Below are 26907 nucleotides of genomic sequence, written 5' to 3' on the forward strand. Positions count from 1 at the left end.
CTCTGGAAAAATATGCATATCTAGCTCACTAAGGATAAAGTCCTGGTTTTTGAAGTATACAAACCAACATAACTGTTGTTCAAAACAAATTTTGTTTTGCTGCGCTCATAACAAGCATGTTTAGCCTGGACACAATCATAATCGTTCGATGACTGTTTCACACACATTATGTATGGATTAAGGTAGTAAATATCACACAAATTGTAGCAACAAATTAGGTTTCCAATATAGGAGTTTCTTCTGCCTATAATGAATTGAAATTGAAAGTCAATGCAATTTTTGCAACCGCGATTGGTCGAGAACTAGAGCACAAGTAACGATAGTTTATGGTTATGACCCTGAATTATATTATTTCGAAAATGAGTACAATACTTCAAGGAGATAATTTCAGTAAGTTTGTAAAACTAAATTCAAAGAGCCAGTTTTCGATAACAATTCTTCCGAAGTTCTAAAATTTTCATGCTAGGTTTTAATGACCAACAGGAATTATGTTGAGTATTTTGACAGTATCATTTCTACTGGCTATCCTGGCTATAGTTGTAAATGATGAATTTGTTATACATCCACAGACACATATGGTCAGAGAACAATTCGACGTCCAGATCACTGAAACTGGTCAGTATATTTTCTTGGAATGTGAAACTATTTCTCTTACAGGAATTTTAGAAAATGATGGTGTTTTCATGGCGTCCACTAGAGATTCACCGTACCCTTTAGACTTTATGTGGACTGGAGATTTTAAAAACACGGGAAATTTCACATTGCACTCTGAAGGAAGTTTTGGTGCATCCATCTACTATATTAAGTCATTAAAGTTCAGAAACACTGGAACTATGATTTTGGATTATGTAGGCGATGGACTTGAAAGACATTATTACTCATTAGAGGCTCCTGATTGGGAAAATCGAGGGTTGATTGAAATCAGAAATGAATCTCCAATACTAGGAGAGTACATCCAAGGAGGAAACTATCATAATTTGACAAATACCGGTATTATAAAATTGCAGAGACAGAAATATTATATTGATTCGGTACATGTTTTAGGAAAAGGATGTGTATATCTTAACGATGGGTGTGAAGTAGAAAGTTTTACTGAATGTACCAATCAAAATTATGTTTTGGGTAATAATACCATTTTTACTGTTCATAATAGATACAAAAGAAGCTTTCATATTTCTAATTTTGGCAAGGGTAAATTTATCGAAGTGGAATACTTTCTTCCGGGGCCTGATGCTATATTGTACAACCCTGAGTCTGGACACTTGACTTTAACTACGGTAGACAGATCTACTCACTTTTTTATCGGTAAGGGATATGACCTAAAATTATTTACAATTGATGACTCTGGTTATCGTGTAGCTTATGAGGGAGAAGTTCCTCCTGATGCAAATGATGACAGTGATTGTGGGGTATTTCCTTATGATTCTCCATTGTTGGTTGATGAATGTGAGCTGGACCCAATATCATCAACATATACTAGCACATTTGAAAGAGAAGCCACTACATATATTGGTATTGTGCAAGTGCAAACGGATGAACGGGGTCTTTGGTATACCAAGATTCATACTTTGGAGGAAATGTTTTACAACACGAATGCTGAAAGTGATGAGACTGTAGCTCCTGAAATGCTTACTAGAGCAACAAAAGAAGCAAATTCTGCTAAAACCAACGAGAATCCAGAATCTGAGAAATATAAAGAAGGTGCTACAACCTACACTACTACATATGTAGACAAGGCTGGAGCAAGTAGAACTGGAAAAGTTATGGTCACTAATTCCAAAGGGAAAAGGTTCAGTACTACCATAGATCTTGGTACAATTGAGTCCATCACTTGCATCACTACCACTAATTTCACCGAATGTGAACCTGAAACTTGCCCTGGTAAAGTTATTGTAAGTAATGATGGAGAGATCCAATGGCACACAACTACATCTGACATATACGGAGAACTGAATTATTCATCAAATAATTTCAGTTTAACAATACTAAGACTCTATTTATTGGCGGTTAGTCTAGTGCTTAGTATTTTTTTTGGGTTGTAATATGTCGTAATTATTCTTTTAATTAACGAATATTGATTAGTGGTATTGGTTTGTTGGTGACTGATGCATTTTTTCGCAGTAAATTCAATCTCCGCCCCGCCATCCGCCCCAATGCTGTAAAAAAAAAAATTGTCGTGCAAAAGGCCCAAAATCTACTGGAAACTTCACAGAGGCAAAAAATTTGAAGATTCATGGATTATCTCATACACCAGATAACAGCATATAAAATCATGAGTATGATCACTGCAAGAAGTCGATTAGTCGGCTTGAGAAGGTTAGCAAGGCCAACTCGCAACCTTGTTGCTTGTCTGGCTGTTCACTTTCGAAGAAACATCCATGTCACCCCGGTTGCATTGAACAAGAATGACAACCGGGACCCACTCAATTCATTTTTTGAAAAACTTAAAAAGAACCCAATTTCGATATTCCCACAAGAAGGTCCTCCACATCCCAAGATAACGAGGGCTCCTAAGATCCAATTGCCGGAAGATCCGTTCAACTTGGAGTATGTAGAACGATCAGTGATTGTTCACAGATACACCTTGGAAAAATTTTGTCTGTTTTGCCTTGATTCAGATGTGGTTGCCAGATATGCTGCTGCTACCTCAATTTCAGATCTTCAAAAAGAATTTGCCAACAGATATGGGGACAAATATTCTGAATTAACCAAGGAGGAAATCTTGTTTAATTTCCATGTCTACTATTCCCTTGCTAATAACTACCTGTACTTGGATGAATTGGAATGGAGTAACCTGAAAGTGAGGGAGTTATTTGTGAAATACGATGCATTGAATGGTGCTGACCATAAAGCCGATGTTCCTTCAGTTGCTAAGCAAATGCACCTCCCAGATAAGGCCGTTGAAGGCTGGTTCAACATATTTGAGGTGTTGTCATCAGTTCCATTTGCCAATAATGGCGAGTTAACATGTGGTCTTTGTCCAAACGAATATGAAGCATTTAAAGCTGGAGAAGAAGCGCGCAAGAGATTTGAAGAAGCGTTCTTCCAAGATGGAAAGAGTCCAAAGAGCTCAGGCAAAAAACTGAGATCTAGCAAGAAGGAAAAGAACCTGCAAAAGGGTGTTAAGGTAATTAGCATAGAAATAGATCCTAAGAAGTTGTTCCAAGTGGGTGTTCTTATAGGGCTTACTTTGTACATATTAAGTGATGTGTTTAAACTGGATGATTCGAATGAGATAACTTTCCAAGACTTCACCTCAAACTTCTTAGCCAAGAATCTTGTGTCCAAGATTGTTGTTGTCAACAACAAAACTGCAGTTATTGAATTGAATCAAAATGGATTAGCACAATATGCTCATCATCCAGGTAAATTCTACTTTACAATTGGTTCAGTGGAAACATTTGAACGTAACCTCCGTGATGTGCAAGACAAGTATGGTATTGAACCAAACATGAGAATTCCTATTGTTTACACCACTGCTGGTGGTATGTCCAAGATGGCTATCAACTTATTACCAACTATATTGTTCCTTGGGGCCATATATTACATGACAAAAAAGGCATCGTCCCAAATGGGAGGAGGCGCATTTGGATTTGGTAAATCTATGGCCAAGAAATTTAATGTTGAGACTGATGTCAATATAACCTTTAAAGATGTTGCTGGTATGGATGAAGCTAAACAAGAAGTTATGGAGTTTGTCAAGTTTTTGAAGAATCCAGAAAAATATGAGAAATTAGGAGCCAAGATTCCTCGTGGTGCTATTCTTTCTGGTCCACCAGGTACTGGTAAGACTCTTATTGCTAAGGCCACTGCCGGTGAAGCCGGAGTTCCTTTTTACTCTGTTTCCGGTTCTGAATTTGTGGAAATGTTTGTTGGGGTAGGTGCCAGCAGAGTTCGTGATTTATTCAAGACTGCCAGAGAAAACGCACCTTCTATTGTCTTTGTTGATGAAATTGATGCTATTGGTAAACTGAGAGGTAAAGGAAGTTTCTCTGGTGGTTCTGATGAACGTGAAACCACTTTGAATCAATTGCTTGTGGAAATGGATGGGTTTGAAAGTTCTGATCATGTTGTTGTTTTGGCTGGTACTAATCGTGCTGATATTTTGGATCGTGCCCTTTTGAGACCAGGTAGATTTGATCGTCATATCCATATTGATAATCCAGAATTGGAAGATAGAAAGGCGATTTTCCAAGTTCATTTAAAGAAGATTACTTTACAACCAAATATTGATTCCGATTTACCAGGTAGACTTGCTGCATTAACTCCTGGTTTCTCAGGGGCAGACATTGCCAATGTTTGTAATGAAGCTGCATTAATTGCTGCTAGATTCAATGCTGAAACTGTTACCTTGAGACATTTTGAATTGGCCATTGAACGTGTTATTGGTGGTATTGAAAAGAAGTCTAAATTGTTGAATCCTGAAGAAAAGAAGATTGTCGCTTACCATGAAGCCGGACATGCTGTTTGTGGCTGGTACTTGAAAAACGCCCATCCGTTATTGAAAGTGTCTATTATTCCTCGTGGGCTGGCTGCTCTTGGATATGCTCAATATTTACCCCCAGATGAACATTTGATGAATACTAAACAATTGAGAGACCGTATGGTTATGACTTTGGGTGGACGTGTTTCTGAAGAATTACACTTTCCATCTGTCACTGGTGGTGCATATGATGATTTCAAGAAGGTGACTCAACTTGCCCAAGCCATGGTGTTGAGATTTGGTATGTCGCCTAAGATTGGGATGGTTAATTATGTTGACTCGAGACAAAATGACTCCATGACTAAACCTTTCAGTAATGCTACTAATAAAATCATTGATAATGAAGTTAAGAGGATTGTGGGTGATTGCTACGAAGCATGTAAGCAGTTATTAACTGAAAAGTCAGCTGAAGTTGAATTAGTTGCTCAAGAATTGTTAAAGAAGGAGTTTATTACTAGAGAAGACATGATTAGATTGTTGGGAAAGAGACCGTTCCCTGAGAATAATGATGCATTTGACAAGTACCTTGCTGGAAAACCAGCATTTGAGAATAACCAACCTGAAAATGAGCATAAGGATAATGAATAAGTATATTTTAAACCTTGTAAATAGAAATATATGAAATTAGTCGTAGCAATGTATTTTGTTGAGGAATTCGCACTAGAAAATTTTTAAGTGCGAAAAATTAACAATTGAATTCACTTGATTAAAGTCAAAACAACCAACACACCATGGCGAAAAGAGGACGTAGAGGTGAAATCAAACAAGAACCTGAAGTCGACGAGCTTGAGGATGTCAAAGTTGATGAAGTAGAAGATGACGTGAATGATGAATACGTTGAAGAAGAGGAAGAAGCAGCTGAGGAAGACGAGGAGGAGGAAGAAGAAGATGAAGACGTGGACGAAGATTCCATAATCAAACGTCGATCCAGGAAACGAAAATCATCTTCTCGTGATGTTGACGATGATGAAGAGGATGAACCTGAAGATGAAGAAAACCAAGACGAAGAGGAGGAGGAAGAAGAAGAAGAAGCAACTCAAGAGCCTGAAGATGGCGAAGTCAAGCAAGAACCAGCAGAGGGAGAAGAAGTCAAGACTGGACCAAAAAAACGAGGAAGAAAGCGTACTAAATTCACTGTGTTGGAAGAAGGTGTGTTTGATGCTGATGGGAACCCAATTAGTGTCATTGACGATGAAGTTGTTATCAATCATGAAGATCCCAAGGGAAAAGAAAAGATTGATGAATTTGGGAATTTACAAGGTGGCCGTGAATTCCGAATGAAGACATTCAAATTGTTAGGCAAAGGTGATAAATTGTATATGATATCGACTGAACCTGCCCGGTTGGTTGGATTCCGTGATTCCTATCTTTTATTCAAGACTCATAGAACATTATTCAAGAAAGTGTGTACCCATGAAGAGAAGATGGACTTAATAAACCGTGGATTGATTCCTAATTCTTACAAAGGTAGATCGGTTAACTTAGTTGCCGCTAGGTCTATTTTCCGTGAATTTGGAGCTAGGATGATTAAACAAGGTAAGAAAGTTATTGATGATTTCTGGGAACAACGAGCAATTGATGCCGGTGATATCGCTGGAGACTATGCTGATCCAAATGAATTATTTCCTAATCAAAGTAAACTTTCCACTATATTTGGTGATGGGGTTTCTGTGGGCAGTGGAGGTGGTGCAACCCCGTTAACTGCTACACCTATTGTTAATTATCAGTCTGATCCTTCTTGGATGTATCAAATTGCCAAGCAGACCCAAGAATATAATCATAAATTAATGGAACATCGTTCACAATTGATGAATAAAGGTGTTAAGGATATATATTCTAATTTGACCTTTTATCCTGAATCCAGTCAACCAACTCATTATAAGGTATATAAATATGATGGTGAAACGGAACCAGGATTAAAATACAACGTGAAAATGGTAGGCCTGGTTAAACCAGTAACGGGATTACTGAAACTTTCCAAGGAGTTATTAGCGGAAATTGACGATGAGGAAATCAAACAAGCAATTATTGATCAACAACAATATGAAGCCAGTTTGTAAAACTGTATAAATATGTATAGTTAGAACAACATATATTAAAAAAATATATACTAATTATTAAATGTAACTTCTTCGTCACCAGAGTCCAAATCAGTCGTTTCTAAATAACCTGAATCGTCCCCTTCTGGAGAATCTTTGCCGCCACTTTTTCTTCTTTCCATGTGAGCTCTCAATTCAAAATCAACCTTAGTCTTTCTTCTACCTACATGAACGGTTATATCTCCTTCTTCCACAACTTCGGCGTGTTTCTTGGAATATGCCACTTCCGCTTTAGCTTCCTTGCCAGAAATCTTGTGATTTACTCGAATATGCTTTGCTAATGTGTCATGACGAGTGAATATTCGGGGGCCAACGCCAGGATTTTGTTTAACACAAACATAACATTTAAATAGCTTTTTCTTCTTCGAATGAACTGTCTCTTGGTGTCTAATCAATTCATACTTTCTTGAGAAACGGCGAAGACACAACTTGTTGGGTTCATCAGGAGAAGGTAATTGACATTCATGCACGACATCTGGGTCATAATTAGAAGATTTATTAGACCTGTTGATTTGCGTCTTTTTAATAATCTTATGGCCTTGTAATTTGCCATCGGTTTCTTCTCGCTGCTGTCTCATTTCGGCTCGCAATTTCTTCTTTTCTTTTGGTGTCAATTCTGCCACTCGGTCACTGACAAATTTATCATGTTCAGCAGTATCTGGATTCAAACTAAAGAAATCCTCATCCAATTCTTCATCCACGTCGTCGTCTTCTTCATCAAACTCATTGGTATTGTCTGAGCTTGGCAGAGGGTGAGATTTTCTCTTTACTTTACTTCTTCGGGTTTTTCTAGACCGTTCGCGTGGTCTGGGTAATGGTTGGTGTACTTTAGAATAGGAGAATTTCTGATAATCGTTGATAAACTGGGTATAACAATCATTCAAATCGAAATTAATCACGGTTAAAAAATGATAAATCACCGGTTTCCAATTCAATAAATTGTAAATTTCCCAGTAATTCAAATTCATAATCACCGATGTTAAAAATCGAATTGTTTTGGTGGCGATTTCCAAAGTTTTGCAATTTGTGGCAATTGTAATGAAAATATCAAAATTATACTGAATAATCAAATACAATTTTGAATTTACGGGATCATCATAATTAATAAACTTGTACAACTCATCCATCAATGTGAAGAATTTCAGTTTCACTGCTTCTAATTCCTGTGGACTAACCTGGGGGTTCTCGGTATTGTCGTACAATAACCTCGCCAACCGGTTCAAATGGTGAGCATATTCGGTGATATTCAACGGATTAGCTACTGTCAAAATAGATATCTGTTGGCTCAAAGGCATGGATTTTTCCTGAATGGTCAGTATGGGGTCCGATTGAGATGACAATTGACGGTCATCGATTTCTTCTTGCGGTGGGAAACTTAAATTGGTGGTGGTATCAGGAGAAGTGGAAGCAGCTGTATTGCCACTGGAAGCAAACGCAACTGGCATAGCTGTGTTTGATGGGAGTTGCGGTCGGTCAGATTGTAATGTTGGAGCCATGTTTACTGTTGGCGAATAATATGGATTGGATGAAACGGATGACGACTGGACTGGTAGAGCCTGAGATGCAAGGGAAGGAACAATCATGGAGAAAACAATCTAGCTAATTGAATAAACAGAAATTCTTGACTGATATAATATGAGAAGCAAGTAGATGTTGTTAGTGTTGTGGTTAAACTCGTGGTTGATAAGTTAGGGGTGCGGCAATTGATAGCTATTTTGAATTTAACTTTGCAAAAGTGGTGACGTATTAATCAAGCTGTGTATTCTGATCTCGTGAATCTATCGGATCAAATGAATTATATATATCAGTAGATACTGTTGCCGAAGGTTAGCTAGTGTAGACACACTTGATGGTGATAGTTTGTTGAGGTTGGTTTTATGTTAATTTTAATTGAGGGAAACCTTTAGCAATTTTTTTCAGCAACAACCAAAAAAAAAGCGAATGCGAAAATGCGAAATTTGAGAATGCAAAAAAAAAAAAATAAAAAAAAAGGCTAAGAATTTTAAGGTCAAATCAGAATTAGTTTGGAAGTGAATTTCCAACGATAAGAAATACGAGGATGAGTTTAATATGAGATGGACCATAGTTGTTGTAATGGGAGAAGTCAAATGGATATATATCTAATAGAACCGATTTCTGTTGTATATTTTACAACGTATCTGTTTGTATTTGATTTTGACGTAATAGAATGCAAAAATATTAACCAAAAATAATAAAAATCCTTAAAATATGAATGACAACTCCATACACATTTCATGGACCACCACCTTCGCTTCTTCTTTAATATATTTTTCATTTACAATTGATTCTATTAAATCTACAAAACTATTTTATAGGTTTGCTCAATGCTAGTCCTGCTGCTACACACTTCTAAAATACCAGCAGACTGCAAAGTTTAAAAAGGATAAAACCAAATACTACAAAATAAGAAATATTTTGTGCACCAATACACGACCATTTTGTATTGTTACCCGGAGCGGAACTAAAAAATTAAAGTTTTTGCCCAGGTGACCAATTTTTTGTTTTTTTTTTTTTTTTTTTGTTGGAACAATTTGCAACCAAACGAAAAAATAAACTATGTTAGTATTTTAGTAAAGGCGATACGAGCAATCTACACATGGAATTAGTTTAATATATTATATATGCTACTAAATATAAACGTAAGTAACAGTATTCAGTTCAACTTCCTGATTTATGTTGATCCGAATCTGCAAATGGTCTACTGTGGATACCAAAGGAATGACTACTATCCAATTCATGCATCAGTGGAAGTACCGTGGTAGTTCGTCCACTCGTTGGATTAGGCTGTGATTGTTGTTGCTGTGTAGGCTGTTGTTCAACCTGTGGCAGTACTTGTGCTTGTGCTTGTGCCTGTGCATTGGGTCGGTATTCAGGAACACCTATTAAAGTAGCTTGCACTGGCATATACATTGGCATTGAAGATTGCTGTTGCGGTTGTCCTTGATATTGTCCATCGTCTCTGGCTCCCAATGGAGGTAATGATATAATTGGTCCTTGCTGAGGTCCTTGTTGAATTTCTGGCAGAATCGCCTGCTGCTGTTGCTGGTTCGGTGACGACAGTTGCTGCTGCTGTTCATATCCACCTTCACCCTGACCTTTACTTCTGAACAGCCAAAACCCACCTGTATCCTTAACCAGGTAATCCTGATTCAAAAATCCAGGATGTGGCAAAGGCTCAACAAAATTATGAGGCTGGGTCACCAATTGGTTCGATTCATCAATAATCTCGACATTTTCCTTGGCATAATTCACCGCCATTTTATTTTCCTTTCCAGTGACCCCATGTTTTCTCCTGATATGTCTAGCCAATGAATCATGACGAGGATAGCTTTGCACTTTTGCCCCGTTTCTTGAACAGTAAATACATTTGTATATCTTCTTTTTCGTCGCATGAACAAATTCCTGATGTCTCAACAATTCATTCTTTCCATAGAAAATCTTGAGACATTTCGACATGGTGGTGGGATCGGTCAAATGACACTGATGAATTACCCCAGGCTTCTTTTTGCCCTTATCATCCATCATATATGATTGATCCATCATTTGATGCATGCTTGAATCTCCATCTACACGAGGAGAACCAAGCAATCCAGATTGAGGAGAGTCAATGGTAGGCGAAATAGAACTGGTATTGATCGCAAGTGGGCCACCACTGGATTGAGCACGGTTGGGTGATTGGGGAATGAATTTCAATTGGTTTTGAAATGGAAACATAGGCATTTGTTGTGATTGTTGCAGCTGTTGATCTTGTATTTGACGGGGTTCAGTTAGTTTATTTATTGGAGGTAACACCTCTCCAGGACGATATTCATACCGTTGATTGATCAAAACCGGTTGATATTCAGGTTGCACTTGGATAGAAGGAAGAGAATGTTGTTGTTGTTGCTGCTGCTGTTGTTGCTGTTGTTGTTGTTGTTGCTGCTGCTGTTGTTGCTGTTGTTGTTGTTGTTGCTGTTGTTGTTGTTGCTGTTGTTGTTGTTGCTGTTGTTGTTGCTGCTGCTGTTGTTGGCCCTGGTTATCCGGAGATACACGTGGTATAGGTAATTCTCTAGGAGATGTACCTTGTTGGGGATCCTGTTGTTGATATTGATAGTACAGATATTGTTCATGAGGTTGCATGGGTCGACTCATGGCATACATTGCCAAAGAAGGAGGAGGCCCATATACTTGTGGAGGAGGAGGGGGAGGAGGTGGTGGTGGTGGTGGGGGAACATTTTGTTCCTGTTGTGGATGTGGCATTTGCTGAACTTGACCCGGTAAAGTAGGTGTATCATAATATTCTTGTTGTGGCTCTTGTTTAATCGAAGTAGTTTCTTCCTTGACAGATTGAATTTCTTCAGTCGTGCTCAAATCTTTATCATCATCTCTTTCAACTTCAAATGTTTGTGGTTCCTCATAGTCTGGAGAATCTTGATGCTTGGGACTTACGGCTTCTTCATCAACTGGTTCCTCAATGTCTTCAGTTTCTAATCTCAACTTTGGTTTTCTTCCACGCTTCTTCTTCTTCTTTGGTGGTTCCATATCCTGTTGCTTCAAACTAATACCCAAGTATGGATTAATCTTGACAGAATCAAACTTGTTCTGCTCAATTCTCGAGTCAAATGAATGATAGGAATAGTTGTAAAATGGATATGGGAAAGGATATTGTAATCCCTGTAACATGTCATCACATAAATAATTTTCAGGGGGTTTAATCAAAGGCCCAAATGAAGTTTCGATAATTTCAAAATCAATCAACTTTAAAAAGTAAGTTATGTCCGGGTTCATATAAACTAAATGGACTACTTCCCAGTAATTCAAGCTGTAAATCAACTCAACCATGAATTTGGTGATGTGGGATGCAAGGGAAAGATTAAAATAGGTGGATGAAAATTTAAGTAAATATTCATAATTGTCAATGACGATTTTCGACCGGTAGTTATTAGGATACGACAAGTGGGATACTGCATCGTTTGGTTTTAACAAATATTGTTTTCGAAGTTTCTGTTTCCTGGTTAATTTAGGTATCTCCTCTGGTTCCTCTGGTTGCTCTTCAACCTGGGGATTAGGTAAATAACAGGTCAAGTCAAACAAGGAAGATTCAATTGAAATCCGGATGTTATCATCAAGATGTTTCTCCTCAAGAAGTAAATACAACAATTCTTGCAATTTGCCGGAATACACCACGATTTCATTTTCTTCGTGGTGGTCAACCCTATACGTAACCACACCTGATTTGTGAGGATACAACTTCAGAAGTTCCTTTACGATAGGATCCTCCTTCTCTGGAGTTGTGTTTGAATTTGTTGGTGCAGGTGCATGGTAGTAATTGTCACAAGCAGGCAATGAGCGAGGAATGCGTTGGCTGATCTTCTTTACGAGTTCTAATTAGTGTTAGTATAGCTTCTGGAGTAATGTTTATTTCCACATATAATACATACCATCTGGATGTAGTTCATCTATAGGTTTGGGGAAGGATAGACACTGTTGTTCTGTTAGTAAATTGAGCGTTTGGTATCCAGGGGTGGAGGGGGGTCGATGAAACTGTTGACAGCCACTGGATTGTTGTGCACACGTTAATTGACGAATACATACAAAGTCACTCAAATCCTTAGTCTGAGTAGTCATGGCTGCAGGTATAGATTGATGGATGATGCAGCTGGATGTGACGTTTGGGAATAACTGCAGGTGATTTGACGAAGAAGTTGATTGTTGTTGAATGGGTGGTGACTCTAGAGTTAATTTTTTGCCAAATGACAATTTTGAACAGGGCAAAAAAAAATAAATTAAAGCTCAAAAATAATAAAAAAAAAAATCAGTGTTAATTTTTTGCTGCTATTGGAAAAGAAACCGGAAAAAGAAAATTGTGCAACAAGTTCAAAAGTAACACAAAATTGCAAAATTTGGCTCTAGCAATATGCAGGAGTATCCTGTCCTGGCAGCTTTCTGACCCCACCAAAGCTTAATCGGACCTGTTTGTGGTATACTATAACTAAACTATAGTCGAGTTAATCTAAAGTACTCGCCAAAGACGTTCGATGTTCTAGAGCTGGTTCGTAAGAATGTGCAATTACTAATATATGCCATGCGTAAATGCGCCACTTCCTTTGTCTCTGCCTCCTTTTTTTTTGATTTTTTTTTGATTTTTTTTTGCTGCAACGCTCTTCAACAACAAACTACGGTGCTAACCATTTATAAACTAATTGTTTCCTATAAACGTAGTGTATATATAATTTATAAACCTAACTATTAATAGTTGTGTACCGTAATAATTCCGGTATCTCTTGTAAAATAAAACATCGTAAAGCTTATGTGAAAATGCCAGTCCCCACTGTAGAACGTCGGTCAGTTCCGTAATCTAAATTTTCTACATGGCTAACCGGGCTAAGTCCATTACTATTGCTATTGTTCGCCATCTTCAAGTATGATTGTTGGTTCAAAGTAGCCTCGTCTTCTCCAACGTCAACTATAATATCTTCAATCAACTTGGGGTTCCTATCATTCTCCAAAAGACTTAACCGATAAAACAAATCATCGGTGTTTTCACCCAATCGACGTAAAACTTCTTTAAACACTAATTCATGAACATCTCTTCCCCAAAGATTATCCAAATGTTCATAATTAGGCACCGGGTGCACAGTAGTCGTTTTATCTGGTAACTGGCTCTTCATAACTTCAATGTCAACTAATGAGTCAGCAGTCCCATAAATCAAATGGATTGGAATTTGGATATTCTTTAATGGATAACTAATTGGATTTAATCCCAGCAAGCTGGTAGTTGCATCATGATACATCTGGAAATTCTTGCTACTCATGACTTGAAACCAATGAACAGCACACTTAACGCTGGTAGTGGAATATAAATGAGCATAACTACTCAACTTTTGCAACTTATCAATATTTTCCGCCTTCCAATTAAATAACAAATAATTTGAAATATCAATCATAGTATCAAATAATGGAGGATACATAATCTTCTGCCAGAAAAGACACGACGGCATAAGCACTTTCCTGCTGAATAACAAATATGTGATGTTGGGACTTGATTTCAACAAGATATCCAAAAACTTGGAATATAACCCATGTGGGGTTGTAGCTGGACTTATAGCAATCAACTGGTCAATCTTGTCATTCAAATCAATATTCACAGAAACACTGGCAAATGCTTGAGCAGAACCTTGACTAAACCCAATATAAGTTAACTTCTCAGCTCCAGAAACCTTTAAAATATAATCTATCGTATTTGGAATGTCAAACAAAGCAAATTCATCAAGAGAGAAATCCCAAAATCGGACAGAATTCAGCTTGTAAAATAAATGACGTTGACTGTATTTGCTACCACGGTTGTTTCCCATCCATACATCATATCCTAAATCATACAACAAAAATGGCAAATTGTTGTACTTCTCAATCATAGTACACCAGATTTCACAATTCATCAACAATCCATGATGCAAATAAATAACCTTGCCATTGCTGGGTCTATCACGGCCTTTAATTCTATGAATAGTAAGCAAATAATCATCCTTGGTCTTGACAATTCGACTTTCAATATCATATCCAAACAACTGAACCATTTGTTCAATTCTATCAGCATTTAACAACTCAATCATGGTTTGGTATTGCTTTCTAGTGAGATTAGGCAAATCTGAGTTGATGTACAGATATGTAAACTTCTCTTCATCTTGATGGATATCGTCCTTCTTATGTCTAATGATCAAATTTATTGGATTTCTGGTGAAGCGGTATATGAACTTGGTAACCACAGTGAACACATCGATCACATGTGAAGGTAAGGAATTAGTAATTATCGATATTATGAATTCAATCCAGGCTAACAAGAACGAGATGGCGATGATTGGCCAATCAGTTATATGTAATCTACCAAGAATAGGGATCGACATTCTTAAGGTGTTTGTAGGTATTTAAGTACAAATCGGGAAGCAAGGAAATGTGAGATTTTTAGTGATACTGGTTTTTCCGCAAAAAAAACATCACATGTCACAAATGAGAGTGTTCCCCCAGCCTTTTCGCCATTGAGCAATCAAGAAAATTCAATGGGGTGCCTGTTTTCTTATATGCAGAACCTTGCTGTCGGACCGATGTTTGTTATAAACACTGTAACAAATTCATCCTATTCTAAACGAGAATGAGACAATTAACTGATACTTGGTAGAAAGTGACAACACCATACGATTAGTGAGCGAACAAAACTTTGTTGTAATTAGTCAGATCAACGTAAGTTTCAATTCGCAAGTCGTCCTGGCAAACTATTCAAACCCAACAATTGACATCGTATAACTGTTAGTTCTAGTCTTTAGATATGATCATGTGAGTGTTAATTGGTTACTGTAGGGTGTTTCCCATTGGATTCCATTATGGAGAACTGGATTGATTAACAACCAAAAAAAGTGGGTCAATTTGTTTTGAAAGTGAATGTTAAATCTTGCCAAATTCTAATCGGACCAATATGCAGTACTTGTTCAAACCAATAACCTAGAGTCGGGTTTCTTTTTTTTGTTAGAATCTTTCCTAGTCAGCCTTACTCAATCAAGAGGTGCTCATTACAAAATGAGAATGTTATCCTTTTCCAAATAGCAATTGAATTTATAAGTTTTCAATTCCCAGGAAAGGAATTTTCAAAACAGGGTGAGTTCCTTAAAGCTTCCGTTAAAATATTGCTAGCAGCTTATCTGATGGCATCAGTTAGATTCAGCATATCATTTAATTGGTCCTCGGTAAAATAGCACATCTGACTAAACATCAAACAAAGGGCGAGAATCAGAGAATCTCCCTCGCAAACTATAGATTTAATAGAAACTACAATTCTGTCATTGGCTGAATTGTTGGCATCAAAACGATCACCGGAATTACACAAAAACTAAAAACAATGAGCACGTCAAGATTCAACCAATCTCTACATTAATTTCATACCAACGAAGTCAACATTGTTGGATCTTCCCGGTAAGCGAATTAATATCCGGTTTTCAGAAAGATCCCATTGTTATCGGTGACAGTTGTTCCCCTTACAGATCCCCTGAAATAACGCCTTAGAATAACTATGCCTTGACTTAATCATATGGTTGTATCAATATCTGTAACATTCTTCGTGAGATTCAAAGTAAGATATATGAAGTTGGTTGAGACTTCACATTGACCAATTTCAAGTGTATCATTGCTTAGATCTTATAGATAAAACTGTTGAATATCAGGGGCTTGTTTTTGTATAATTAAACGATTACTTGATTGGGAAAACAATTGGAAAAACAAAAAAACCAAAAAAAAAGCTTAGTTTTGCACCCATGAATTTCATTGTTAATTGTTGACCTTAAGGTTGAACAAAGAAACAAACATGTGTAAGAGCTTAAACGCTTAAACTGTGTATAAATAGAGCATATTTCCAACTTCCCCTTCTAGTAATTGAAATTTGCTCTTCAATCAACTGTCATCATGGTTTCCACATCTTCTATCACCGTTTTAGCCCTTTCCAGTCTCGCCTTAGCTCAAAATGCCCCAGTTTCTACTGATTCTCCGCAAGGAGTAACTTATGTTGCTAAATTTGTTCCAAATTCCAAGTCCAACATCTCCGGTACCGTTCAATTCGAAGCTGCCAAGAATGGATCTGTCTTGGTCAATGTTGATGTTCAAGGATTGCCATCTCAAGGTGGTCCATTCCCATACCACATCCACGAAAAGCCAGTTCCAAGCGATGGTAACTGTACTGGTACCTTGGGTCACTTGAACCCATTCAATGGAACCACCACTTCTACCGTTGCTGCTGGTAAGGAAGCTGGTGATTTAGCCGGTAAACACGGAAATATCACTACTAGTCCATTCCAAACTGAATTTGTCGACAACTACATCTCCTTAAACCCAGACAATGCTGCTTACATTGGTGGATTATCTGTTGTTATCCATGCCAGTGACAACTCTAGATTAACTTGTGCTAACATTACCAAGGAAGATGCTAAGAAATCCAATGAAACTGAAACTTCTGCCGTTACTTCTGCTAATGCTGCTGGTAACTTGGTTGCCAATGGTTTCGTTGCTGGTGCCCTTGCTGGTGTTGTCGCTTATTTGATCTAGATAATTATGTAATTAACATATTTAAGTAACCGTTTAGAATTATAAATTGTTCAAAAAAAGAAACTAACCGTAGTTTGATTTAATTTACACTTGCTAATTTCATTTCATTACAGAATCTCTATTATCCATTGTGCTGAATTCTGTTGTGCTGCAACTTATTTTTAAGCGAGTTGCATGGTCTATGCAAGATTTAGAAATAGAGTTTGCCAGTGTTGTAGAAAATTCTTTTTTTTTTTTAGTTATAATTCGTTAAAGGTGGGCCGCATTCAAAAACATAAACAATTGTTTACTTATTCCCTGTGTCAGATCTTACAAAACACTGTCTTAAATTTCCAGATAGACCCACCTATCTACTATTTATTGACATAATATCATAACATTCATTAAAACTATACACTTGTAGTTAATCAAAAGTAAATATTCAGTAGGACATTTGTTTTCTAAAATCCAAATTCATATCATCGTATTCCTTATTACACGTCTTGCACCGAGAATGATGATGGCAATAATGACACGATTGAGGATGATTTGTCTTGCAGAGAGTGTAGCCAAGGTATCCGGCCCCAACAACAGTAACAACAGCACTAACAGGAACCATAATAATGCGCGTTCAATATAGGGTTGAACTAAGATGTGGAAACAAAAATCGAAATTTCAAGGAGGGGTGGAAGCAGATTAAGTACGATTGCAAATTGTTTTTTTTGCGGGATATAAAGAGGGGAGTGCAACCTAAAAAAAATGGCATGACTTTTTTTGTATGGGAAGAATAGCCAAACTTATTAACAAGGTTTTCGTTGGTTCTTAACGTTGTAAAGTAATGTCAGAGTACTATTGAATTATTGATTGATATCTAGTCTCAATTTTTGTTGAATATATATTGTAGCAATTTTTAGAGTGAGAACTTCGAAATAAGTATCAAATTTTAAAAATTTTAAAAAAATACCTTCACAAGTTTGAAAAGTAACTTGGATAGCTCGCATACAGTATGGTGTAAAGCTCACCTCTATGTTATAAATATATGAAGTTTTCTTTTTCGGTCAAACTATATGATTCATGGTTTCATATTTTGCAACATATCAATTCTCATACATAAAACAATTACTATGACCAAACCTTGCAATTGAAAAGCTAACCGTACAAGTCATAAACTCTACTGTAAATAGACTCTTTAGTCATGTAATATAGCTCTAATACATTTAATTTTTGAGATAATAGAACATTTACATCAATTAGATGTATCCAATATATGTTTGGTTAACTTTTGGTTCTACTTAGTCAGAAAAGTTAAAATGTACTAATCTAAAACAGGTAAAATATTGAATGAACGTTGTTGCACAGTAGAACAAAGACTGAATATGATTAATATTCTTAATTACAGTAAATTTTCTTCAGATTAGTTGCATAAAAACCGATAAACTATTCATTTTCTATATACATGAGGGTTTATTTAAACTATATACAAGTACCACTAATAGCTTATCTCCTATTGGAACCATTGTCAAGGTAATCTGCGCTGGGTTCACGACCTCCTTCATGGTAATTTCTGAATTCGTCACTATTTCCTGGTCCACTTGCGCCTCTGTCTCTTCTTCTTCTGCAGTGGGAATGGGAACCATCATGATTGTGATGGTATAATGCATTGGCAGCGTAAACAGTTGCAAAAATTAACACGAGTTTGGCAAACCCGCCTGCAGGTCTGTAAAAACCAGGACCATAAAAACCAGGATGTCTCATAATGAATAGATTACTCAATTGACTTTTATTCTTTCTAGAATATTGATAATTGAAATGAATTGGTAATGGGAGAAATGGAGAAATAAGGAGTATTTATAGTAATAACCCTAATGGGCTTAGTTTGCCACCCATTTTATACTTGCAGCTAATATACGAGCTAGTAAAAAAAATAATATTCACAAATAACCTGATATTATATTGACTCGGGTAACCAACAGCCTTTACATGTGGTAGTTATTGCCACTGATTGTTCTACAAGAACTCTATGAAAGAGTTTACTTTTATTGTAGTATCCTCATTTATCTATATACATGTAAGGATTTATCTAATTTCAACATCAAACCTGGTAGTCAAGTCATTCTCAACGTTACCATGAATCACGTTAATTTCTTGATTGGTCAAGTTTCTTTCCATGGATTGGTAGTTAATTCTGTAACATTGAGATTTTCTACCGGTTTTAGGATGGACAAATTCATCCACGACTTCAACGCTTTCAGCCATATCACCAGCATGAGATCTAACAATTTCCATGACATCATTGCAATGTAAAGTTGATTCGCTAGGCAACCAAAACGAAACATCTCTTTTGACACCAGGGTATTTTGAATACGGAGCAAAGGTGGATATTTCCCCGCGTTTGAACTGTTTATGGAACCTTTCGTCCAAGGACCAAAACAATCTGATGTCAGGAATGCCAAATAACAACATCGCAATTCTGTCCAATCCAATACCAAACGCCCAACTGATTTTATCCTCACCCAATTGCGAGTTCAACAACACTTGACGCTGAACAATACCACAACCGCAACATTCTAACCATTCGCCCTTCCACCACACTTCAATCTCCCATGATGGACCTGTCCAGGGGAAATAAGCTTCCACCCATCTGACTTTGAGTGGTTCATTAAGGTATGGTTCGGTGGAACCTGCCTTTTTGGCGGACTCCCTTGCATTTTCAAATACTTGGTTGACTAAATATTCAATGGTTTTCTTCAAATGGGTAGCCACGAGGCGGACTTCCTCGGGGGTCATGTAAGTCTGCTTGGGGTTGTTTTCTGTAATTGGCTGGTCACGGAATGGATCTTCGACAATAATGTTGGTTTTAGGGATTGAGTCAATGTCTTGTTGGATCTTCTCCAAGTAGTTTGGTTCTAATCTAGACCAGTATCTTGCCCCTTCTAATTGGTGGAATGCTGGGTAGTGGGTACGGTCAATTTCGTCCTTACGATACACGTCTGCAGTGATTAAATAACCCGGGGTTTTACAATCTTGGAAACATTCATGTTCATGGGCGGAGGTGTGTGTTCTTAACAAGTGTTCCTTGTTGAAATAATAAGTGTCCGACTTGGATCTGCCAGGATGGTCTTCGGGGAATCCCAACACATCGAAATTCTGGAATTTGGTGACTATTGGGTGGAATTCATCGTATATAGTGTATCCCATTCCGTTCATGCTCTTTTTGACTAAATCATGGAGGATACCTATGGGGTGGTCAGGGTTCTTGTGCAATTTTCTTTGAATCAAGTCGAGGATGAATGGGGGGATATTAGTCCATTCGTCACTAGGATAAGTCTTACCATCAACAGTAAGGGATTTCACGGGCGCGGAGTAAGCTCTAGCCGTACATCTGACTGTCGATATAAGCGATCGTGGAGTAAACAACTTCAACATTGGTTGGTTACAAGAGTTGGTGGAGAAGATTGGATATTGAAAATTTTGAAAATTTGTGTGCGATTTATTTTTTGGTGTCTATATGCAGAATCTTACTGGATCTAAAGTCTATAACTACCACGCATCCTCTTTGTATCGACCATTATCTTCTAAACTTATGATATATCGCTGAGCTTCTTCGTCAGAGATATTGCTGTACTTTTTCACAATTTCTGCAAATGTCAACTTGACTTCTCGGGGCATTTTCCCACTTGATCCACATACAAAAATCTTTGCATTTTCGTTCAAGATCAAGTCACCCATGAGTTTATACTGGTCAAACAATGCATCTTGAACGTACTTGTATTTGCTGTCTTTATCTCTCGAGAAACAATTGAAAATGTGTAAATTAGGATACGATTCTGGCCAAAACGTGTCTATTAAATGATCCTTGTCTTTGAATCTACACCCAAAGAAAAGGTATAGTTCTTGGTTGGTTTGCTCCGAGAGAACTTGGCCAATGAGTGATTTCATAGGTGCAACACCGGTTCCAGGTGCAACCATTATTATTGGTGGGGCTGAATTTTCATTTCTATAATTGAAGCTTGATTTTTGAATTGAAAACCTTACTAGATCACCGGGTTTTAAACTTTTTATCCATCTGGTACATAACCCACGTCTGATTCTTCTAATGATTGTTTTATACTCTACTATAGCAACAACAAGTTCCAACTCGGTTGAGCTAGGTTTTGAGGCAATCAGGAACATTCTCGGTTTAATCAATGGAAACAAATCCAACACATAATTCACAGGAATGGTTAAATTATTTTCAAATTCAACAACAGTTTCAAGAATCAGCCGTCTTGGTCTGTTTGCATAGTCATAAAGCAATTCCGGGTCTTCAAAATTGGAGAATTCTTGCAATTTCTCTTGTTCACGTTGTCCATCTTCGGTCGAGGGATCCACAAAATGCCACAACAATGAAAAGAAACTTCTTCTGGGGATGGATATAATATCTAGATGATACTTGATAAGCTTCCTTAATGTGAGATTGGGAATGAATCCACCTTCAATTTTCGGTGGGCTGGAGATAGTTAATGGTTTGTCAGCAATTTTAAGCCAGGTTGGTTGCAGTTGCAATAGTGCTTCTACGTCCTCATCCATGTTTGCAGGATATAACGATACTGTGTCACCGGGTAAATAATCCAAATCGGTAGATTTAATCCTGAAATCGCGTACATCTTGAAAGTGATCTGGGGTGGTAATGCGGTCATTTGACACTACAGTTCCTGCTTGTAAGTCGGGTGAAACCTTCAACTGGGCGAAATCTTGTTCAAGAGATTGTGCTTTAGTTGACACTTTATATTGGGGCATTAACAAGAGGTCCTCGTTAATGCCGGTGGCTTTAGGAAAATCCTTCTGTAACGCCTCTATTAGTTGGTTCTCCCACTCTTGATAATAGCCATCGGTTCCTTCTGCAGACATTTCGTCTGCTTCACATCTTGGAGAAAGTTCTTGGCATCCAAGTTGCACCAATCTCGCGTGGATCTTTCGTATAGCATAGTTGAACTTGGTATATGAAGAATCGCCCAACCCCAAGGTGGTCAACCGCAAATGTTGGAATAAATCATAAGGCAACTTCTTCTTGAGGATGAACTTCATAAACTTCTTGGAATTTCTCGGCAATTCTCCTTGTCCTGTAGTAGAACAAATGACTATCAAGTGGGTAGTATTTGTAATCAATTGTTTCAAAGGGTATTCGTCAAGTTGAGATAAGGTCGGTTTAAGGTTCATTCTGCGTAACCTATAGTGGAGATATCGGGCATACTCTTCGGCATTGCCGGTTTCCGAGCCGTACAATATGGTGATCTGGTCTGACATTGTGGGAAGCATGTGCGTTATACACGAGATTAATGTGATAGTAGTCAATTTTTCAATCTGGTTTCCAACCTGCAAAATTTTCTTTATTTGCTCGCGTGGAAACTGCAAACGCTGCGTACTATGTCAACCACTAGAGTAATCAGTACAAAACAGACATACATCGTGCTAAACTCCTTCACAACAACTTGTCTAACTTTGTATGGTATCTTTTCCGTGACTATTCTAATTTATACAACTTTCCCAGCCAAGTGTATGCAATTTACTCTCGATGCTGGCCATCTCGCATGGTAGCACCAGTCAAGGGCTTTTCCAAACTTGCGTTGAGAAGCGAATTTTTTCTTACTCACAAAACAATTCAAACGTAAACACAATCTCTAGTTCTCACTCCCAGAAGCCAATCAAACACCCATCGTTCACCTTGCAACATGGCACCAAAGAGAAAAGCAGCATCCGCATCAGCTGGATCAGCTAAAAAATCTAAACAACCCTCGAGTCACTCTACCGAGGACTTGAAACAATTCTTCCAATCGACATTAACCCTAGTTATGAACCTTCGTGAAGAAGAAAACGACGAACAAATGGCATTCCCCTTTGTCAAATTACCTTCGAAAAAATTATATCCCGACTATTATCAAATTATTGACCAGCCCATATCGCTCTCAGACATCCAAAAGAGGATCAAGACATACACCACCTGTGATGAATTCTTGGCTGATTTCCAATTGCTATTGGATAATGCTACCAAGTATAACAACGCCGATTCCTGGATTGTGATTAACGCTAACAAGATTGTTGAATTCGTCAAAGATCAAGTCAAGGAGTTTGAAAATTCTTCAGTCAAGACCGAGGAAGAGCACCACCCCAAAATCAAGTTGAAGTTGAAAAAGAAGGAAGTCAAGGAAGAACCACAACAACAAGAAGAAGTGGGAATAACCAATGCTGACCTTCCCGACTTGTGTCTCGGCATCTTGAATGATGTCATTGATCATGAGTTTGACGACGAAGGCGTGATTAGTGCTCCTTTTATTGAAGATGTGGATACTGATTACTACAGTGACTATTTAGACTTTGTGACCAAACCAATGTCATTCAACAAGGTGATTCAATTAATAGAAAAGAAGAAGTTGTTTAATTCTAAAGCCAGTGTATCTGACAACTTGCAAAAGTTCCATGAAACCACCGCTCTTATCTTCAACAATGCTAGGCTTTATAATGATGAATCAGCTCAAATTCATCAAGATGCCAACATGTTGGAAGAATACTTTGATGAAAAGTTTAATGAATTAAAGACTAAGGCTGAAGGTTCATCCAAATTAAAACTTAAGATTTCTAAACCAAAATTGAAGCTTAGTGTACATAAGGAAGAAACTCCAAAGAAACCTAGAAAAAAGAAGGAAGTTAAACCAAAGGAGGAAGATGAAGACGAAGTAGTGGAGGAAGAAGATGTTGCAGATGAAGTCAAGACCGAACCGGTTGAAAAGAAAGAAGCTAAGCAAATCATAGTGGAACCTTCAATTCACAACACTCTAGGTAAAACTTTACCATTACTCCCACGTGAAAGTTCAATCATTCAAGAAACTTCAATCTTCTCTTCGGTTCCAGTATCTACCCAAATTGCCCAATATGTTCAACAGAAAACTATACCAAATAACCTACTCCCACTTCCAAGAAATCAAGATATAAAAAAGAGTCTTTTCCCTACACAACCCCTCCATTCCATGGCGACAATCTTTGAATACAAGGTTCCTGCCAATGGATACACTTCACAATCATACACCGTGGCCTTGCCTAACGATATACTGCCATTTGTTTCATTCAAAGCATCATTGCACAACTTACTCTATGAAGTTAAACGAGAAGATTTAGTCAATGGCCATGGCTATTTAAACCTGACATCCGACGAAGAATTCCAATGTAAATTATTTGTTAATGATGAAGAAGTCACCAATGCCAACGATTGTTTTGAAGAAAAACGAACCGATGATGACGTGTTGGGAGTCCAGTATGACGTTAAATTAAGTTATGGATTAAATGTGTTGAGTTTTGAATGTAAAGTAGCCCCACACTTGTCCAAGCAAATCAAACCTACTGCTGTCTCAGAGCCAAACGAAGAAATTGCCGGTAGACATACAAGACACCAATTACAACAAATGAAAATGTCATGGGACGTTGAAAAAATTACGTTTTATGTTGTCTGTAACAATGCTTAGTAACCCCCTCACCCCCCCCCCCCTTGTATTACTCTCTATGTACAGTATGTTTCACTATTTACCAATGCAAAACTTTGAAAAGACTACCCCGAGTATTTCCTCTACGCCTATTGCTTGTCCGGTGATTTTCCCAATACCTTCCACAGATTGTCGAAGAGATTCACTTGCAAGCACGACATCATCTTCTTGTTTCCAACGGTAGAACTCGTTGAACCCGAATAAAACATCGTTCTCTAAAAGATCTTGGATTCTCGAAGAAACAATGATTGGATCAGAGGTTTCGGAATCAGACAAATGCTTGAATTGGTGGATTAAAGTATCTCTTAACTTGCTTATTCCGGCGCCTGTTTCACAAGACACGCATCTGAATACGTCTGGTGAGATATTAAACTTTTTAGAATATTCGTTGATTAATCTTTCTGACTCGCCCGGATAAAGATCCTCCTTGTTTAACACAACCAACATTGGTTTATTATTCTGTAACAATAATTGTAAATGCAGTCTCATGTCATCCATATCCATATCTTGTAATGGATCTATCACAACCACAACAAAATCACAATTTAAAGATTTTGCCTTGGCACGTTTAATACCTTCCTGTTCGATTTTATCAGCTGCATTCAATGCTCTTATACCAGCGGTATCTCCCAAGACTACCTTGTATCCTCCGATTTCAAGCGGGATATCCAATACATCTCGGGTTGTTCCTGCAATTTCACTAACTATAGCTGCTTCCTTATTAGCAAGGATGTTTAGAATGGAAGATTTTCCTGCATTAGGGGGACCAAGCAATGCCAATTGAATTCCTCGCAATAGAATTGAAGACGATCTGACTTTATTAAGATATTCGTTAATTTCCTGCTCCACTTGTATGATATCCGCTTCAACATCGTCAAACAATTGGTTGGTTTCTTCTATATCATGATCCTCGCCAAAATCAATCAAGGTCGTCAACATGGCAATATTCTTAAGGATATCTTCTCTCCATTTGGCAAACTCATTCTTGGTTTTACCCGTGATCGATGCCAACGTAGCCACTCTCTGTGACTCGGTTTCCGCATCAATCATATCACTGATCCCTTCCAATTCTGTCAAGTCAAACCTACCATTCAAAAACCCTTGCTTGGAAAACTCCCCCCTCTCAGCCTGGCGAATATATATTCCGTTATGAGGGTCATGCAACTGCTTGATAGCATCGAGAACGGAGCGAATAATGGCGATCCCTCCATGTAAATGAAGTTCTAAAATATCTTGGCCCGTATATGTTCTCGGTGAGGGTAAATACAAAGTTAATGCTTCATCAAGTAATGCCTTGTCCGAAGAGTATAATCGACGTAAACTAGCAGTTTTGTTCTTCGGTGGATGGGGTGAATGGGTAAGTTTATTGTAGATATAGGCGGATTGGGGTCCGGATACACGAACTACTGCGATGGCAGACTTGCCGAATTTGGTGGAAAGGGCATAAATTGTGGGCAGAAGTGATTTTTCTACCACCTGACTGAAGAACCGTCTTGTAGTAAAGTTCACTCGCTGAATGTAAGGTAGTAGTCGTTGGGACATTTGCTAAACACTGGGGGAGGAAAGACTGTTTTCGAGATGCGAAACCAAAAAAAAAAAAATATTCTTGTATTGACATTCAGCAACATTTCCTCTAACATACACACACACACACCAATCATGTTCAAACTAAGCAGGAGATACATTGTGCTGTCACTTCGTGCATATCATGAAAATCCATTGGGAATACCTCGCGTTGGAAAAGGACCAGCCCCGACCATGCCCCGAAGTCAAAAGGGCCTCCCTATACGGCAAAAAATTCCCAACGTTAAAAACATCATCCTAGTCTCGTCAGCCAAGGGAGGAGTAGGTAAATCTACCGTTTCGGTAAATACAGCCTTGGCATTGAACAGTCTTGGTGCAAAAGTTGGATTGCTAGATGCAGATATCTTTGGACCTTCCGTGCCTCGTCTTTTAAACCTACAGGGTGAGCCTCGATTGTCATCTAGTGGGAAATTAATCCCTCTTTCCAATTACGGAGTTCAATCGATGTCAATGGGGTACTTGGTATCACCAGAGCAAGCGGTAGTATGGAGAGGGTTAATGGTTATGAAAGCGCTCCAGCAATTGCTCTTTGAAGTCGAATGGTCACCGATTGACTACTTGGTCATTGACATGCCACCAGGAACCGGTGACACTCAATTGTCAATTGGCCAGCTCTTGCAAGTGAATGGTGCCGTGATTGTCAGTACGCCCCAAGATATTGCATTAATTGATGCTGTCAAGGGGATAAAGATGTTTGAAAAAGTGGATATCCCCATAATTGGAATTGTGCAAAACATGAGTCATTATATATGTCCCAATTGTAAGCATGAGTCGCATATTTTCAGATCGGAAGGTGCGAGAAGAATAGCCGACGAACATAACTTAAAGACCCTTGGATCTATACCATTAGATGAAGAAATATGCTTGCAATCAGATGCAGGGAAACCCATAGTGATATCTAATCCCGATTCAGAAAGTGTCAAGCCTTATTTTGATATTGCCAGATCCATATTAGATTTTACCAAGTAAACTTTGTTAGGTTTTGTTTTTGTTTTTTTTTTTGTCCTTCATTTTTTTTGTGATTTTTATTTTTTTTTGCGGCAATTCTGTAGAAATTTCGATTTAGCATTCACAAATAAACAAATCTAAAACCCGGTACTCATTGCTAATGTGGTTGATACTATTTCTAATATTCAGTGTTTTAGCCAATTCCCTAGATCCA

At 37.9% G+C, this 26907-nt stretch overlaps 14 protein-coding genes across 14 annotated transcripts; 6 read left to right on the forward strand and 8 right to left on the reverse strand. All coding sequences in view use genetic code 12, as the record gives it.

Annotated features, from left to right (window-relative positions):
* Positions 1 to 359: 359 nt before the first annotated feature.
* On the forward strand, positions 360 to 2011 carry SPAPADRAFT_50477 (uncharacterized protein; the record flags this gene model as incomplete). The annotated part of the gene is made up of 4 exons (XM_007375073.1): positions 360 to 390; positions 538 to 615; positions 658 to 1892; positions 1976 to 2011. 4 exons carry the CDS (start codon positions 360 to 362, stop codon positions 2009 to 2011), a joined length of 1380 nt encoding a protein of 459 aa, XP_007375135.1.
* Positions 2012 to 2252: 241 nt separating this feature from the next.
* On the forward strand, positions 2253 to 5120 carry SPAPADRAFT_71432 (m-AAA protease subunit; the record flags this gene model as incomplete). The annotated part of the gene is made up of 2 exons (XM_007375074.1): positions 2253 to 2547; positions 2683 to 5120. The coding sequence occupies 2 exons, from the start codon at positions 2273 to 2275 to the stop codon at positions 5069 to 5071; spliced, it is 2664 nt and encodes an 887-aa protein (XP_007375136.1).
* A 94-nt stretch (positions 5121 to 5214) lies between these two features.
* On the forward strand, positions 5215 to 6543 carry NPL6 (Npl6p; the record flags this gene model as incomplete). The annotated part of the gene is made up of 1 exon (XM_007375075.1): positions 5215 to 6543. One exon carries the CDS (start codon positions 5215 to 5217, stop codon positions 6541 to 6543), a length of 1329 nt encoding a protein of 442 aa, XP_007375137.1.
* A 50-nt stretch (positions 6544 to 6593) lies between these two features.
* Positions 6594 to 8027, reverse strand: FGR15 (Fgr15p; the record flags this gene model as incomplete). Its single annotated transcript, XM_007375076.1, has 1 exon — positions 6594 to 8027. One exon carries the CDS (start codon positions 8025 to 8027, stop codon positions 6594 to 6596), a length of 1434 nt encoding a protein of 477 aa, XP_007375138.1.
* A 1148-nt stretch (positions 8028 to 9175) lies between these two features.
* SPAPADRAFT_66558 (uncharacterized protein) lies at positions 9176 to 12210 on the reverse strand (the record flags this gene model as incomplete). The annotated part of the gene is made up of 3 exons (XM_007375077.1): positions 9176 to 11966; positions 12024 to 12066; positions 12178 to 12210. 3 exons carry the CDS (start codon positions 12208 to 12210, stop codon positions 9262 to 9264), a joined length of 2781 nt encoding a protein of 926 aa, XP_007375139.1.
* Positions 12211 to 12779: 569 nt separating this feature from the next.
* SPAPADRAFT_60962 (uncharacterized protein) lies at positions 12780 to 14520 on the reverse strand (the record flags this gene model as incomplete). Its single annotated transcript, XM_007375078.1, has 1 exon — positions 12780 to 14520. The coding sequence occupies one exon, from the start codon at positions 14484 to 14486 to the stop codon at positions 12891 to 12893; it is 1596 nt and encodes a 531-aa protein (XP_007375140.1).
* Positions 14521 to 16018: 1498 nt separating this feature from the next.
* SPAPADRAFT_60963 (uncharacterized protein) lies at positions 16019 to 16719 on the forward strand (the record flags this gene model as incomplete). Its single annotated transcript, XM_007375079.1, has 1 exon — positions 16019 to 16719. The coding sequence occupies one exon, from the start codon at positions 16033 to 16035 to the stop codon at positions 16666 to 16668; it is 636 nt and encodes a 211-aa protein (XP_007375141.1).
* Positions 16720 to 17006: 287 nt separating this feature from the next.
* Positions 17007 to 17299, reverse strand: SPAPADRAFT_60965 (uncharacterized protein; the record flags this gene model as incomplete). The annotated part of the gene is made up of 1 exon (XM_007375080.1): positions 17007 to 17299. One exon carries the CDS (start codon positions 17264 to 17266, stop codon positions 17090 to 17092), a length of 177 nt encoding a protein of 58 aa, XP_007375142.1.
* A 759-nt stretch (positions 17300 to 18058) lies between these two features.
* SPAPADRAFT_60966 (uncharacterized protein) lies at positions 18059 to 18486 on the reverse strand (the record flags this gene model as incomplete). The annotated part of the gene is made up of 1 exon (XM_007375081.1): positions 18059 to 18486. The coding sequence occupies one exon, from the start codon at positions 18285 to 18287 to the stop codon at positions 18096 to 18098; it is 192 nt and encodes a 63-aa protein (XP_007375143.1).
* A 237-nt stretch (positions 18487 to 18723) lies between these two features.
* On the reverse strand, positions 18724 to 20073 carry MSF1 (phenylalanine--tRNA ligase; the record flags this gene model as incomplete). The annotated part of the gene is made up of 1 exon (XM_007375082.1): positions 18724 to 20073. One exon carries the CDS (start codon positions 20071 to 20073, stop codon positions 18724 to 18726), a length of 1350 nt encoding a protein of 449 aa, XP_007375144.1.
* A 114-nt stretch (positions 20074 to 20187) lies between these two features.
* Positions 20188 to 21933, reverse strand: SPAPADRAFT_135972 (NAPDH-dependent diflavin reductase; the record flags this gene model as incomplete). The annotated part of the gene is made up of 1 exon (XM_007375083.1): positions 20188 to 21933. The coding sequence occupies one exon, from the start codon at positions 21931 to 21933 to the stop codon at positions 20188 to 20190; it is 1746 nt and encodes a 581-aa protein (XP_007375145.1).
* Positions 21934 to 22358: 425 nt separating this feature from the next.
* Positions 22359 to 24143, forward strand: SPAPADRAFT_136071 (uncharacterized protein; the record flags this gene model as incomplete). Its single annotated transcript, XM_007375084.1, has 1 exon — positions 22359 to 24143. The coding sequence occupies one exon, from the start codon at positions 22359 to 22361 to the stop codon at positions 24141 to 24143; it is 1785 nt and encodes a 594-aa protein (XP_007375146.1).
* Positions 24144 to 24197: 54 nt separating this feature from the next.
* SPAPADRAFT_71440 (uncharacterized protein) lies at positions 24198 to 26840 on the reverse strand (the record flags this gene model as incomplete). The annotated part of the gene is made up of 2 exons (XM_007375085.1): positions 24198 to 25641; positions 25812 to 26840. The coding sequence occupies 2 exons, from the start codon at positions 25844 to 25846 to the stop codon at positions 24198 to 24200; spliced, it is 1479 nt and encodes a 492-aa protein (XP_007375147.1).
* SPAPADRAFT_136560 (uncharacterized protein) lies at positions 25821 to 26714 on the forward strand (the record flags this gene model as incomplete). The annotated part of the gene is made up of 1 exon (XM_007375086.1): positions 25821 to 26714. The coding sequence occupies one exon, from the start codon at positions 25821 to 25823 to the stop codon at positions 26712 to 26714; it is 894 nt and encodes a 297-aa protein (XP_007375148.1).
* Positions 26841 to 26907: the final 67 nt, after the last annotated feature.

This window comes from Spathaspora passalidarum (genome assembly GCF_000223485.1).
Source record: "Spathaspora passalidarum NRRL Y-27907 unplaced genomic scaffold SPAPAscaffold_3, whole genome shotgun sequence".
NCBI classification, from domain to species: domain Eukaryota; kingdom Fungi; phylum Ascomycota; class Pichiomycetes; order Serinales; family Debaryomycetaceae; genus Spathaspora; species Spathaspora passalidarum.